At 40.2% G+C, this 16741-nt stretch overlaps 2 protein-coding genes across 5 annotated transcripts in view; one reads left to right on the top strand and one right to left on the bottom strand.

Moving 5' to 3' along the window:
- APOOL (apolipoprotein O like) overlaps positions 1 to 16741 on the bottom strand; it is a 267269-nt gene that overhangs the window by 41991 nt on the left and 208537 nt on the right. The window lies entirely within an intron of this gene.
- The window catches only part of LOC115094001 (diamine acetyltransferase 1-like), a 36219-nt gene continuing 23876 nt past the window's right edge, over positions 4399 to 16741 (top strand). The window contains exons 1-2 of the mRNA XM_029606578.1: positions 4399 to 4493; positions 7799 to 7839. Coding sequence (XP_029462438.1) covers positions 4415 to 4493; positions 7799 to 7839 — 120 coding nt within the window. The 5' untranslated portion in view covers positions 4399 to 4414. The remainder of the gene's footprint in view (positions 4494 to 7798; positions 7840 to 16741) is intronic.

Genomic DNA, 16741 nt, shown 5'->3' with positions numbered 1-16741 from the left:
TGTATTGTTTACTGACCATACCTCAGACTCCTCTACATGTCTTTTACAAGTGATTTCCTTACTTGTCTTTCCAAGTAAATATCCATTTTCTTATGTATGCCCTCAGGGTGTTGGTCGCAGATGGCTGTGACCACTCTGCCTCACCTCTCTTCTACCCTTTTCCTCCTCCCTTGGAAGGATGGCTGCCTCTGTTGCTGTTTGCCAAAACCCTCGGCGTCTCCGAGCCAGCGTGCGTGTGCGTGCTCCTAGGGCACGCGCACGCACGCTGCCTATGTTTTGAATATGTCATGGCAGGAACCTTGGGGACGGCTCTACCGCATGACGTCAGTACCTCCGGTTTTTAAACTTCTGCTCCGCTCCAATTCAACGAGTTAGCAAGGATTACGGTTTTGCTACTCTGACCGCTTCTAAGCTGCTCGCTTGGATTCCTCACTAACCTCCAGGGTATCTTGCTACCATGGAAGCTCTGGGTACCCGCTCCTCGGGGGCCTCTCGCTTCTACTCACCCTTTGGGGTTAATCTGCCTAACCTAAGGACACCGCTCCTCAGGGGTCCTTTCTGCTTTCTTTTCAGGAACCCTTCGGCACTCCTAGGTACTCGCTCCTCGAGGGCCTGTTCTGCTCAGGATATCCTGCACCTCGGACCTCGGGTCCCTCTTCCCATCTATCTACCAAAGGAAGTTATCAGCACTGCTACTCTGTGAGTATCGCTACGCTCCAGCTCTCCTCATTCCACCCTTCAGGTTCACAGCCTATCCCGCGCTGCGGAACACTACCGGACCTTGCTACATCTGGGTGAGACCATCAGCTACAGAGACTGTCTGAGCACTGTGATATCTCTGGACCAAGCACTGTCCATTCCTTGGGCAAGATTCTATTCATCAACTGCAGTATAATAAAGCTTTCTTTCCTCAGTGTCTGCTTACTAGAGTCTAGCCAATCGTTGTGGTTCCCCACGGGGCTCCTCCCCATGGGAGGAGTCATCGCCACTTTGACCAAGAGTCCACAATATGCCACAAACCCAACCCAGGGATTAATTGTGATTACTAGTTTTGCCCCAAAAAAGTAAGTATTAAATCATTTCCTGCATTTGTATAAAACAGCCTTAATACACAAATACCCACAGAAAGTTGCTTATGTGAAATTATTTGAACATTTTGAAAGGCTTAATATAAATGCTGCAAAATGCAGCTGCCCGCATTATCACCGACACAAGCCGCCATGATCACATCACTCCAGCTCTTCAGTCTTTTCACTGGCTACCTGTGGCTTACAGGATAATTTATAAATCTATGTCGCTGATACACAAAGCCATTCAAAACAGAGAAATGCTCTGGTTTACAGATCAACTACAATTCAAAACGTCTTCCCGCCCAACGAGATTCCAGAATTTAGCCAAACTAAATATCCCAGCACCCAATCTGACTAAACTCTCTAGTACAAAAGAACGATCTTTCATCATTGCTGGATCAACAATATGGAACACCATGCCCTCTGAATTACGCCAGGAACTCTGTTACAAAAAATTTAAACAAAACCTTAAAACCTGGCTATTTAAAAAAGCCTACTATCAATGATCTAAATCCTCAACTACTCTTCCTAACTGCCACAATCTCTCATTTATTGCTGATAATATAAAGTTATATACTGTATTGTTTTTCGTTTAGTTACCTTGTTATATTGTAAAGCGCAATGCTGAATTACTGTTTGAATGTAAACCGAGGTGATGTTATTTACGTACCCCGGTATAGAAAAATCTATAAATAAATAAATAAATAAATAAATATATATGATTATCAAAAAAACACTCCTACTGGAGTGGAATACAAGCACATATCAATATTTAACAATGAATTCTCTTTATTTTTTGAAAAAATATCCAAAAACATTCATGTAACTTTTACCAATTATAAAATATGTAATTTATACTTGTATATTTTTCACAACACATATTAGATAAAAAACATTCCCACTCATACTCATTCACACTCAAACACACATAATCCACTCATAACATTTTTTTAATGTTTTTTTAAAGTTAGAAAATCCCATTACATTAGAACCCACCAAATCTAACCATCGTACACTTTTTTCTCACTCTTTTCTTTACATCAATCCCTTGATCTTTCCACCAATCCCAACAGGGTCCTAATTTCACCTGGCTTCGTCAGGGGAATTTGAAAACAGTTATTAGCGTACAGTAGTTCTCAATATAATCGTTTTGTAGATACACCACTGGTCTTTCTTGAGGCTCCAACTTCACTTGATTGAAAATCAATTCACTTATCTGCACTGCTAATCACCGACGACTATCTTCAAACCTCAAATCATCATCAAAAAATGCATAATTTTTCTCTCTTTAATTTGATTATCACCAAATGCCTTTTTTCATATGGCTACTGCCGACATCCTCCACATCTTGCAAAACTTCATGTTTCCATTGCTTATTCTCCACAGCGGTTTCTCCTCAGAACGCTTACTCCTTCAACCCTCCATTGATCATTCTCACAGCTTTTGTTAAGCATGAAGGAACAAGGATACGGCCTGAATTTTGGGTTTCTATATATATATGTATATACATAAGTTTATATCAAAATTGTTTTTCACGGGAAGCCTACCTGGTGAGAGAGACCCGAGAGAGGACGGGGGGGACCGCACCGGCGAGACGCTGAACCCGCCTCCTAACGCCGACGTCATTAACAGCTGACGAGGCTGTGCTATAAAAGACCAGCACAGCCCCGGAGAAACGGAAGCCTACCTGGTGAGAGAGACCCGAGAGAGGACGTGGGGGACCGTACCGGCGAGACGCTGAACCCGCCTCCTAACGCCGACGTCATTAACAGCTGACGAGGCTGTGCTACAAAAGACCAGCACAGCGGCGCGCAGTCGCCGGCGCGCTGAAGCCACGCGCCAAAGGGGCGCGCCCCTGGAGGAAGATCTGAGGAGAGCTCCAAATGGGGAAGAAAAGGAAGATAAAACCAATAACGTCTACCCCAGCCTCTAAAGAGATGAAAGGCCCTATGGATAGTCATATTATCCGTAGAGGGAATCAGCAAACTGGAGAGACTGCCCAGGAATTATCTTTTCTTCTGGGATGAGCGCTAGTCCCGTCCAGGATCAAAGACCCATCATGGACCACAGTAATGGGGTGGTAAGTAACTTGAATACCACCGCTATTACTGAAATGCCAATTTCAGCAGAAGGAGGCACCAAAGACTTGGAGCCTAGGCCATATGCTGAAATAATGGAAGGGGAAGCTGAACTGGCAGACCCTGAAAATATCTCCTTGGCAGATATATGGAAGGCTGTAATGAAAATGGAAAAGAGACTTTCTCAATCCATGACTCAATCCACTGTTTTTGCAGCTGAGATCAAGGGAAAGGTGGACGACCACAGGAAGAGGATAGAGAGTTTGGAAACTGTAGATAAAATGATGAGTAATCAAATTACCTCTTTACAAGCGAGTGGGAATGCATTTATCAAAGACTCTTTAATGATATATAGAAATCTTGAAACGTTGGAAAATAATATACGAAGTAAGAACTTAAGGTTCCTAAATTTCCCTTATACTAGATTGCTCTCACCGCAAGAGTTATTCAAAAAATATACTAAGGAAGTATTGGGTATAAGTAATGATTTATTGATATCGAATATTATTATATATCTAGTTATAAGAGAAATGGGGAAGTAAAAGAGGGTGAGATGGATGTAATAAATGATAAAAGCCCTAATTTGACATCTTTTTAGAAGCATCTGGGGATGATATAGCAACTAGAGCAACATTAATAGTAGTCTTTGGATTAGAAATCGAAAAGAATATTGTTCTACAGAAATATTTCAGGAATAAAAATTTCTTATTCTGTGGTAAAACTGTCCAGGTCTTTCCCGATGTCTCTAGACCTACCCAGCTGAGGAGGAGGAAACAGTTTTTGGCAATGCGAGGAAGAGTTCTAGCTATTGGTGCTACATTCTTCCTCAAATTCCCATGCAAATGTATTATTTTTCATCAAAAAAACAAATTTGTTTTTCAGCAACCCGATCACCTGGAGGTATTTCTTTCAGATAAGGAGGGATTTGGGGTTCATGAACAGCCTACATGTTGGGTTAATTAATTGATTGATCAAATTAGGATCTCACTCACATGTTCTATGATTAGACGTATTATCTTTATTTTCTTATGTAGCTTCCCAGATAAAGTGGACTAAAAATTAGGGAAACATATAATGTTTACTTGTAATTTCTTTTTCTTGTACAAAGTGATATGTAATCCCTAAAAATCCTAATTTCTTTTCATTGTAAATGTTATGAAATTCAATAAACTATAAATAAAAAAAAAAAAAATTGTTTTTCACATGATGACAGACCTTTAAGTATTTTCTGTTTATTTATTTTTAGGAAACACTGTAGGCTTTGCTATGTATTATTTCACCTATGACCCATGGGTTGGCAAAGTACTGTACCTGGAGGATTTCTTTGTCATGGAACAATATCGAGGTAATGCACTGAACAGCTAAGCACCATGTTTTAAAGCAGGATAGGCAACTTCAAGCCTCGAGTGCCACAAACAGGTCTGATTTTCAGGATATTCATAATGAATATGCATGAGGTACATTTGCATGCGTGGCCTCCATTGTATGCAAATGTATCTCGTGCATATTCATTGTGGATTTCCTGAAAACCAGACCTGTTTATAGCATACTCCTGTTTTAAAGCTTTAATATAAGCTTGTTCTTTTGATATATTATTTGTATTATTTAAAGTAATTGATTAATGAATACTGATGAAAGATGCATGAGTGGTTAATAACTATGTTGAAGACTTGTTGACTGGGGCTGTTATATACAAGTTTCAGACTCGCGCTAGTTCAGTCCCTTGTTATGTATATAACCTTATTTATAAGGCCGTTTTCCAACCCTTTCCTGGAGGAACACTTAACCAGTCCGTTTTCAGGATATCCATAATGAATATGCATGAGATAGATTTGCATCCATTGCAGACCCAGGGAATGCAAATCTATTTCAAGCATATTAATTGTGCCAATCCTGAACACCTAACTGGTTAGGTGTGCCTCCAGAAGAGGGTTGGGAAGCACTGTTATAGGGCACATATTTCTTGTATGATAAATCTGGTTTTGACTGGTAGAGCTGTAACATATTCTGAACGAATCAGGTCTTTTAAATAATTCTGCAGTAAGCAAATGCAGTGATAGTATTATGCTTTCAGAACAAGGGTCCCCAAATATTTCAATGGAAGGGCCACATAGGACATTTCAAAACACCAAGAGGGCCACAAGGGATGGGAGGGTGCTCCCACTCAAAGTTTGTGGACAGGGGGAATGTCTGGTCCTTTGGATGATTTGAAATGCTGGGAAAAGAAGGGGACAAGGTTTCATGGGGTGTGCCAGTTTATTTCTAAATTTCTCGGAAGTTGGCAACCCTGCCAGAACCCCAGGAACCAGCTCCCTGCCTACTGAGATAGGTAGGTAAGGGTGTATGGTACACCCTTCCCTCTCACCCACTCTTCTTCTCTTCCTTCCCCCACTTTTTTCATTCATTCCCTTCCTTCTTACTCACCTCTTCTTCCTTCATTTCTTTCCCCTTTCCCCTCCACTCCTTTCACTTCACTCTCACCTGCCTCCCTCTCCTTCTAGCCACCCTCCCTTACCTAGCTGGTCCAGCTGCTGGTAGAGCCTTGCCTCAGCACCAGCAGCTGTCTTCACTGGCAGGCCAGGCTGTGTTTTTCCTTGTAGGCAAGGCTGGGTTATCCCTCCCAGCCTTTCTACTGCTGCCATCACATGTTAAAAATACTTTCTTTTAATGGAAAAACATGATGGACTACTAAAAGAAGCTTGATGGACCATAGTTTGGGGACCCTTTTATTTTTTTAGAATAAACTGCTTTTTGGAACCAATGCATGTTACTGCAACAGTGTCTTTTACAATGAGCTGCCTTCTTCAGAATGACTTGGATCATTTATGGATTGCTTTATTAAATGACTTGGATGGGGCTGAACTGCAGCTTTCCTTGTGAAACTTCTACTTTGAACTGAGCAATATACACTTCTTTAGCATTATAGATGCAGGTACGGGAGCACATGACGGAACTAGATTATTTAAATAAAGAAAGTCAAAAGCAGAAGTACTCCTTCCGGTCACAATTTTTTTTATATCTTGCAGAGATTACCATCACACTGTACTGAATTGGGATTTATATTTGATAATTTTTTAATAATGTTTTTAAAAGTTTTAAAAATAATTTAATTAATTTTTTGGATTTTAAATTATTTTTTTTATCTTCAGAACTGGCAAGTGTGCTTCAAGTATACAACTCGTTTACACCTCTTTACTCACTGGAACTTTCGTCATTGGTCCACTGTCCATTTTGATAGAATTTTTTATGCATTTAAATCACCCCCTATTAAATGATGCTCGGGTGGATTTTAAATGCCCTGCCCGCGTAAATCCGGCCGGATTTACGCGAGCAGGGCCCTCGCGTGCCGGCACGCCTATTTTGCATAGGCCGCCGGCGCGCGCAGAGCCCCGGGACGCGCGTAAGTCCATGGGCTTTTAAAAAGGGGCGTGTCAGGGGCGTCGCCAAATGACGTGGCGTTTCGGGGGCGTGACGCGGCATTTGGGGGCGGGCCCGGGGGCGTGGCGCCGGCCCGGGGGTGTTCCGGGGGCGTGGCCGTGCCCTGCGGAACAGCCCCCGGGTCGAGTCTTGGCGCGTGGATTTACGTCTGCCTCCGGTAGGCGTAAATCCATGGATAAAGGTAGGGGGGGGGGTTTAGATAGGGCCGGGGCGGTGGGTTAGGTAGGGGAAGGTGAGGGGAGGGCGAAAGAAAGTTCCCTCCGAGGCTGCTTCGATTTCGGAGCGGCCTCGGAGGGAACGGAGGCAGGCTGCGCGGCTCGGCGCGCACAGGCTGCCCAAAATCAGCAGCCTTGCGCGCGCCGATCCTGGATTTTATAAGATACGCGCGGCTACGCGCTATCTTATAAAATCCAGCGTACTTTTGTTTGCGCCTGGTGCGCGAACAAAAGTACGCGATCGCGCTATTTTTTAAAATCTACCCCATAGTGAATGCTCCAAAAGCAGTTATTTTTCAGAACTTAGAAGTCCCAATCTTTTCTTAATGTTCATTCCAAAAGCAGCTATCTTTCAAAACTTAAAGTTCCAATACGGGCCGCATTTCAGAGATCATCCTGTGTCAGGGGAATTTGTATTCTCTCACAGCATTCATAGAGAAAATGTCTTACACAACTTCTGAAATTTTAGTAACATTTGGGGAAGGTGGTTCTCTGGGCCTTGGCAGCATCAGAAAATACTGTGCATAGATTGCATTTTAAAATCTACATATGATATTTTCTATACAAACTGTACCTGCATAAGAAGTAGGTGCAAATGTCAAGTATCTGTGGCAGTTTTCCAAGGAAATCTGGTGCAAAGTTCACACTGTGCAACAAAGCATACAGTTTGAAAATTGCCCCCACAGAGATTAGCAGGCATTTCTCATGTTAAATGAAACTAACTTACTGTCTAATGTCGTCTCAATCCTTGTCTACATTATTTGGCTTCACACAGGCATTCAATTCATTAGCATTTGTGCATAAATTAGTTGTATATGAGCTGAAGGTTACTGATAAGAATTTCTCTTGATTTTAAAGCCGAGGTTCATAATTCAGGCCATATGTTTGTACAGATGTTCATTATGTATGCTAGTGAGGAATAAGAAGTGAAAGCAGTTCTGTAAAGTGTTTTATTAAACATGGTGATGTAATTTTCCATTTTGAAAAATTTTAACAGGTTTAGGTATTGGTTCTGAAATTCTGAAGAGGCTAAGCCAGGTACGTATTACTTGATTTTATTAAAATATCACAGGTCTGTCAGTGGGACCTTTGCTTTGAAAATAAGATATAATAAGGCCAGGAAATACTCAGAAAGTGTGAAAAAGAAGTATTAAATATTTTGTGTGAAATCCTCCTGTCAACTCTCCTTCCTGCTTGTACTTTGTTTACAAACCTCTGCAAGAGGATCAACATGGGGATCAGAGTGAGTCCTACAAAAATTATGGAACAATTTTCCACAATAGCCCTATAAGGAAATAGCGCTGGAATGCTGCAAGGATCATTCTGACACCACAAAAAATGTACATTTATATAACACTGTCTAATTCAGTTTGCAAGCAGTGTTAATTGCTTTCATAAAATTAGTTGGTTTGTGACATTGAGGATAGAAACTTGATCCAAAGATACATAATTTGGAGTTTTGATAAACATAGTAATGTAAACATCAGGTAATAACTGCTTACCAAGGTAACACCTTTCTGTGCATGATTTACAGGTTAACTCGCCTTCTAGCTCAGCCTTTCTCAACTTTTTCACAATGTAGGAACCCTTGAAATAATTTTCAGGTCTTAGGGAACCCCTGCATAAATGTTATTATATCTACAATTCATGGTACGTTAGTGTGATCAGTAACTTGTAGATATAGTAATCCAACAGACTTAAAAAAAGAGGTGGCGGTCTTCTTTTAGCTGCAAAAAAAGAGCTAGGATTATCCCTACAACATTCCAACTCAAATTCCACTCTTGAATTCTCCGTATTTAAATCTAATCATCTTCAAATCTGTCTAATTTACGCCCCCTCCAGGGCTTCTAGAATCAGACCCGCCCCCTCTAATTGAACACATAGCCAAATATATCAACACTGACGCCCCTGCTATAATCTTGGGAGACTTCAACCTTCACGTTGACACAACTCCTCTCTCTTCCAACTGTGATACGTTTCTCTCTACGCTTAGCTACATGGGATTCAAACAAATCATTAACAGCCCTACTCATAAAGCAGGACACACACTGGACCTAATTTTCTTAAATGAAGGTCTCACTCCTTGCTCCACACCTACATGCTCACCGGTCCCCTGGTCCGATCATAGGATGATCACCACAGTCCTGAAAATCAATCAGTCCACACCCCAATCTCCCCATAAATCCACGGTCCAATTTAGGAAATTGTGCAACACGGACAACCTCAGCTCCCTTCTATCCAAAGAACTAGATCATCTGGACCTTTCTGATGCAGTTGCAGCTACCTCCTCCTGGTTCAAGATTACCAATAAAGTAGCTGACCTAACTTGCCCCATAACCACTAAAGTTCAACACACTAACTCAGATAACAAGAAACCTTTGTACACACCTGAATTGAAAACTCTCAAGCAAGAACTAAGAAGCAGAGAACACATATGGCGAAAAAACCCTTCTTCAACGACTCAGGCTGCGTATAAATCCCTCATGCACTGCTACAGGACCTCTATCCTCCGAACAAAGAGAGATTTCTTCACCCAGAAAATCCATCACTTCATCTTCGACTCTAAAGCAGTGTTTTCATATGTCTCGGCCCTCACCAAACCTTCTCCTCCAACTATTCCGGACGACCAAGCATTCAGCAAAGCCTCAGAGCTCGCCTCCTACTTTGAGAAAAAAATCAACAATATGATATCCCCGCTAAACTCTAACAATGGACAGCCCCTCCCCCCTACTCCGGCTCTCTACAACAAAGCACAAGTCTCGAATCTTTTGAGCCTACCTCTTCCCTAGAGATAGAAACCTTGCTCAAGAAGTACAAACCTTCCTCACACCCATCGGACTCGATTCCTTCAAACCTACTCATCTCCATCCCAAAAACCATCGCCAAGCCCATTGCGGAAATCATAAACCACTCTTTATCACAGGGTCTAGTACCGGACGCTCTAAAACTTGCCATTCTCAAACTGCTACTGAAGAAACCCAATTTGTCTCCTGCGGATCCGGCTAACTTCCGCCCTATAGCCAACCTACCATTCATCTCTAAACTCTTGGAAAAAATTGTTAATAAGCAACTTTCCGAATATCTGGACGAAAACAAAATCCTAGCCCCAGCTCAGTTCCCGCAAATCTCTAAATACAGAATCCCTCTTAATTTCACTCTCAGACACCATACTCCTGAGTCTGGAAAATAAACAACCTTGTCTTCTCGCACTCCTTGACTTATCAGCCGCCTTCGACACAGTGAATCATTCAATTCTCGTGGATCGGCTAGCTGACATAGGCATCAAGGGTACTGCACTTAGTTGGTTCAAGTCCTTCCTTAGCAACAGGTCCTACAAGGTCAAAATCAATAACAAAGAATCCCTCCCTGTTAGCTCCACCCTGGGAGTCCCTCAAGGTTCCTCTCTCTACCCAACCTTCTTCAACATTTACCTTCTCCCGCTCTGCCAGCTCCTCGCAAATCTAAAGTTAAATCACTACATATACGCTGATGACATGCAAATTCTCATCCCGATTACAAATTCACTCTCCAGTACTCTTAGAATCCAGTACAAAGTCCTAACGTTAATACACAAAGCCATGCACAATCTCACCACTAGATCTAAAGATCCCTCTTCGTTTCCACAAACCTTCTAGACCTGTTAGATTTGCTCATAAAGACACTCTCTACGCTCCACCTGCCAAATCTTCTTTAAGGAAACGAGCTCTTTCCACAGCTGGCCCTCCGCAATGGAATGCTCTCCCCCCGGATCTCCAGCAAGAAAGATGCCCGACAACCTTCAAAAAAAGACTCAAAACATGGCTGTTTGGTCAAGCTTTTCCCTAACTCAGATGAACCACCTCTACCCCTAACAATTGGACTGACTTATTTAATCAAGCTTTTCATGCTCTGATCAAGGCATAACTTGCTGGCAGGCTATGCATCCTTCTATCCCCCATGTTAGTAAATCTGCTATCATCCTCTGGCCTATTGTCTCCACCTTTTCCCATCACCCTGTTAATTTACCTTTTTGTCCATTCCTACCCAGTTCACATGTTTTTGCCCCTTTCGTCTTCTCATTCTTCAGATTCTAGCAAAGTTTGATTAGATCCCCTGTTACGTATTGCCAGGAAATGTGATAGCGTGCGTTTTTCAGTTTCTTGCTCGCAGGATGAGCGCGGCATTTACTTACAATGTTGATCCCAGTTCTTGTATCCCTTGTTTAATGTAATTCTTCCATGCGATTCTCGTTTCGATGTAAACCGATGTGATATGTAATCTTGTACATGAATGTCGGTATATAAAAGTTCCAAATAAATAAATAAATAACAGTAAGTGTCAATGCTCTTTTGAGTAGAGAATATTTTCGATGGATCTTTTTATTTTGGCCAACTTATTAGCTTACTCTTTTGTTTAGTTCCGCCTCCATAAATTTTAAAAACTCTTGATCTCTTTTATAGGCCTATATATGCATGAAAAGTGTTATTTTTGAAACTAAAAATAAAGAGTGAAATTTACCTCATTAATGCAAAACCATGCTTGTTTGTTGCTACACAAATACTTAATTTTGTGTCGAACTTGAGATAAGCACACATGGATTTAATCTTCAACTGAAATGAAATAATTTCTGTCCTTACTCGTGATGCTTGTTAAACAAGAAAAAGCTTGCTCACACATTTAAGAAGCTGAAAACTGCAGCAAAGTGTTCAATTATGATCTCTCGTGGAACTCCTAGCAACCTCTTGAGGAACATCAGAGTCCCTGGTTGAGAAAGGCTGTCCTAGCTGCTCACCTTATCAGACAGAAATTAAAACAAAGTCTAAAAACCTAACAGTAAAACTGTAACACCAAATTTCAGTCCCTTCAATAAGAAACTGTTGCATATTAACATAATTGTTCCTTATAGGACTGTTGAAAACAAATGCAAACTGTCTTATCAGAGGAGTGCAAAAAATTCCCAAATACGCACTGGTTCACAAATTTTTATTTTCAAGTTTATAAATATGTTGCTTTTATTCATAACAACACAACACAAAATTAATACTGCAAAACCCTGTTGGAGTTATACAACACATTTGCCCTGAAGCAGCCTCAGGGAAATGTGGCCCATATCAGCATTTTTTTTTCAGATAAGTACTGCAAATAATACAATTGTATCATTGTAGTTTAGTAAAGTTGTTAATTTAGAATTTTGGAATTGTTGACTTGTTTGAATTTTACATATGAAAGGGTTTTTGCTCATGATGACATACCAGAACTCTTGTTTGACACTGGTGAATTAAGTTAGTCCAGCATTAACTGCCTGAGGTCTTTCCCTTTCTTTTTATTTTGTGCAGAATTAATTTTCTATGCTTTGCTGTTATGAATAAAGAGCAATATATTTATAAATTGAAAAAAAATAAAAATTTGTGCAACAGTCTTTTTCTTAGGATTTTCTTTATGTTTATCACTGGGGTGTTTTTCAGTGTGTTGTTGATTTAGCAGAGAAGTGACCATAAAAAGTAGTTCACAGTTTTCCCCCCCAAACTGTAAAATCATAAGAAAAAAGTAGATTAGGACAAAAGGAAAAAGAGAGACCTAAGACTTAAACTTAAGAAGAAAGAAGCAAGCAAACCAAGAAGCAAGTTGATGTTTAGAGTAATCAAAATAATACTGCTGCTCTAGCTTGTTCTAATCACTTAGGATGAAACTGAAGTTGATGCAATAAGATGCATACTGAGTGGCCGTTTTTGTAATGCGAGCATATCCACATCCCTTGTGTGCCTGATGCAGTATTTAAATGAGAGTGAAATTAGGGCACTGTAGAAAAGGGCACGCTGAGGGAGAATTTTGTGTTTCTGGCACTTAAAGAAGTTTATTGCAATGGCTGCTCAATGCAAGCCTCCGTTTTGAGCGCACTTCTTTTTGATTATTTTGCTGAGTTCATAGACTTTGCTGAGTTTAATGCTGAAGTTTATTATATCAGGTGTCCTTTGCTTCATGTGTCTAAATTTTGCAGTCATAACAAAGGTGCACTTTTTTTGAAATCAAATCAATGTATATATATTTTTCTCCACTGAAAGCAGTAAATTCAAGAGTCAGGATGATATTAAGGAGGACATATTTATTGCAACACAGAGCACCATATTTTTTATGTTTCTCAAGAGCCCTTGACTGCAAGTTAACGTTACTTCACTTCCAGAGCAGGAGTTAAATTCCCAGTGTTAAAAAATGTGTATTGGGTGACCAGCCTTTGGGTGTGCTTTCCTTCATCGGACGATAATAGCTATTGTCTTCATCTACATGGAATTTAAATGCGATGGATGCTATCCAGTATGCTTTTGCTAGGGCACACATTTCAGACATGCTAATCTTTCTGCCTCCGATGCTATTATTATGTGCATGAAACGCATGCCCAACTGCAAGTAAACCTGGGCGCTAGGCTGTGCACACCTTATTGCATTGACCTGTGAGACAGAGGATAATTGAATAGAGTAAATTTACCCTGGGTACCGTCACATGGTGACTTCATTGAATAATGTCTAGAACAAAACTCAGCAAAATGACCACTACTATTTAAGTAAGAAAGAAGGAAAAAGATACAATTCATAATGGCCACATTTTGCCCAGGATTGAAAGAGCCCATCTGTAGTCTCTGCATTAGGGTCAATGATGGTGATAGCAATAGTGCAGAATCTTCAGGTGAGAATACTATCCCTGTTACAGGGCATGGTAAATCTGTTCATGGACCCACTTACAGTTGTAAACAGACCACAACAGCTGATGACAAAATTAAGAGGACTGAATATAGTCACATTGATTCCTGGAGATTGAAAGGAATAGTGTACTGATATTTTATCTAATAAACCCTATATTTAAATCTAGAGGGTACACAAGATAATCTGCAAAAAACTGGGAGAGTGAACAATACTATCAAAGGAAAAGTAATTAATGCTAATTTAATAACTATGATTGGACAAATAGAAATAAAAAGATACATAAATGATGTCATCTTAAAACAAACGAGTGATGCTGCAGAGAGAGATGATGGAAGAGAGATGCCAGAACAGCCAGAGCAATTGGAGTTGATCATAGGTAAGACACTGATGAGAGGAGAATGAGAGCAGTGTAGGATATGCCAGGAAAAGGTGTCAATTTTTATCACTTTTTTTGTATATTTTTAAGAAAGTTTGGAACACTCAATAATTAATTTTCAAAAAAAATGTTTTAATTTATATATACTTTTTGCGCTTGTTAAACGAATGATCCTCACATGCAAGTGTGAAAAGTGCTATGACAAAGAAATGCGGTTCACCAAGCCCACATCAAACATGGAGCATAGTTAGAAAATGTCACTTAGCTTGAAATCCAAATCCTGAAGATCCAGTGTACCCATTGGCAAAACTATCCCCGACAAGGCCCAGTTTCGAAGTTCATCTTCATCAGGCATCTTCAGGATTTGGATTTCAAGCTAAATGACATTAAAAAATGTTTTTTTTAAATTAATAATAAAAGGACTATTGGGTGGATGGTGGTGCTTATGATTACCCACAGAACCAAAAACAACTGTTACACTGGTAGTCAATTCATATATATTAATTTCGCCAAATATATGTAGGCCCCTCACTCAAAGGGTCTGTCAAAATCATACAGACTCCTAATTAGGTATAGGGCCACCTATATATAAGGTGGCCCTATACCTAATTAGGAGTCTGTATGATTTTGACAGACCCTTTGAGTGAGGGGCCTACATATATTTGGCGAAATTAATATATATGAATTGACTACCAGTGTAACAGTTGTTTTTGGTTCTGTGGGTTCACATATAAATTACGCTGGATTACAGTGTGTGAAAGGGTAGAGTTTGGTGCTTATGATTAAACAGAGAACAAGCATGGTACACCAGGATGGTGCCCTGAAAATTTATGAAGCATCATTTTTTCCTTAAAACAAACATTTTATATATAAACATTTTTCAAGTTTGAGGGAGATTAATAAATGAATGTGATGAATGCGATTAAAGAAATTTTTTTTTTTGAAAATTAATTATTGAGTGTTCCAAAAATTCTTAAAAATATACAAAAAGTGATAAAAATTGGTTAAGTGTTAAGTAATCAATTTGTTTGCAGTGTGGGTTCTGTTGAAGTGAGTTTATTGTAATTACCCCCACTTTTTGTGGATTGGAAGTGTTTTGTTGTCAGGAAAAGGTGTCAAGCAGGAAGGCAAATAAAAGACTAGGAGATGGAAGAACTTGTAGCTGAGCTTTGGGTTGTATGAAGATGAATAGGTATAAATGTATGATCAGTAACAAGGCCATAACCTGCATTAATAAAATCCATCAATGATATTACAGAATTAAAAACTATTCAATATTGAACAGCAAAAATTATCTAGAAAATGTTAACAACAAAGACTAGAAGAAAAAAAAACCGCCTCCTTCCTGGAAACAACATACAGAGGAAAAATTAAATCACTGTATGCAGAATTGTTATGGTAGACGAATATCTTAGAAGATCCATGACATCAAAAATTCTAAGAAAGATCTAGAACGTCAAGATGAAGGATGATGCTCTAAAATAGGAAGATCTTCAGTTCATGTGCTCAAATAAATTAAAACATTAAAATTCAAAAACCTGTGGTGATACAAAGAAACAGAGATGAAATAAATGTTTAGATTGAACCCAAAGCAATTATACAGGGCATTGGGGAAGAGCATAAGTGCAGTTAAAAAATGACCAAAGAAATCTGAAACAGAAAATTTCTGGAGACATTTATATGACGATCCTGTAGAGCACAGTAGAGAAACAGAATGGCTACCCAGCATACAGAAGAATATGTAATAAGACAAATATCAAAATTATGGAGAGGCTGGATGTAACAGAAAAAGCTGAAAACCAGAATAAGAACAGCCACAAATTAGAAGTATCCAGTTTTTGACTCAAACATAAGAACATAAGACTTGCCATACTGAGTCAGACCAAGGGTCCATCAAGCCCAGTATCCTGTTTCCAACAAAGAGCAATCCAGGTCACAAGCACTTGGCAGGATCCCAAGGGGTAGATAGATTCCAAGCTGCTTATCCCAAGAAAAGGCAGTGGATATCTGCAACTCCACCTTAATGGATATGGAGCTTTCAGCATATTCTCTGGCAAGGAATTCGAGCTTCATTATGAGCTGAGTAAAAAATATTTTCTCATATTAGTTGTAAATGTATTACTAGTAACTTCATTGTGTGTCCCCTAGTTGTTGTATTTTTTGAAAGAGTAAACAGCTGATTAATGTTTATTCATTCCACTCATTATTTTATAAACCTCTATTATATCCTCTCAGCTGTCTCTTCTCCAAGCTGAATGGTCCTAACCTCTTAGACTTTCTCAAGGGGAAGCATTCCATCCCCTTTATAATTTTGTTCATCCTTCTCTATACCTTTTCTAATTCTGCTTTATCTTTTTTAAGAGGTGGTGACATAATACTCAAGCTAAGATTGCACCATAGAGTGATACAGAGGCATTATATGTTGGGAAAATGGAACTTTGAGCCGAGACGAGGTTGTTGCTACCCCCAGGGGGTGGCCTGTGGAGATCCTCGTCGTCAGGCGGCAGTTCTGGGAGCGAAGACCAACAAGACCACCTATACCAGCCCTCGTTCCCCACAGGTTGAGCCCTTGGTTACCAGGGCCAGCAGGACATAGGTGCGGGTCTTCCCAGGAATGGAATCAGTAGGCGAGGATAGAGACAGCGTCGGAGGAGTCCAGGTGTAGAGGCCGGCGGTGATCAAGCAGAATCGAGTACCAGGCAAGGAGTCAGGGCAGGCAGAGATCAAGCAGAGTCAAGTACCAGGCAGGGAGTCAGGGCAGGTGGAGATCAAGCGGAGTCAGGGCAGGCAGAGATCAAGCAGAATCAAGTACCAGGCAAGGAGTCAGAACCGAGAAAGCAATCCAAGGGATGAGGAGCAAGGCAGGAACCGGAGGCAGGGAACAGGA

Source organism: Rhinatrema bivittatum, chromosome 6 (assembly GCF_901001135.1).
Source record: "Rhinatrema bivittatum chromosome 6, aRhiBiv1.1, whole genome shotgun sequence".
In the NCBI taxonomy this organism is placed as follows: domain Eukaryota; kingdom Metazoa; phylum Chordata; class Amphibia; order Gymnophiona; family Rhinatrematidae; genus Rhinatrema; species Rhinatrema bivittatum.
The sequence above is the reverse complement of the archived record's forward strand: the minus strand, read 5'-3'. Positions and strand labels throughout refer to the sequence as shown.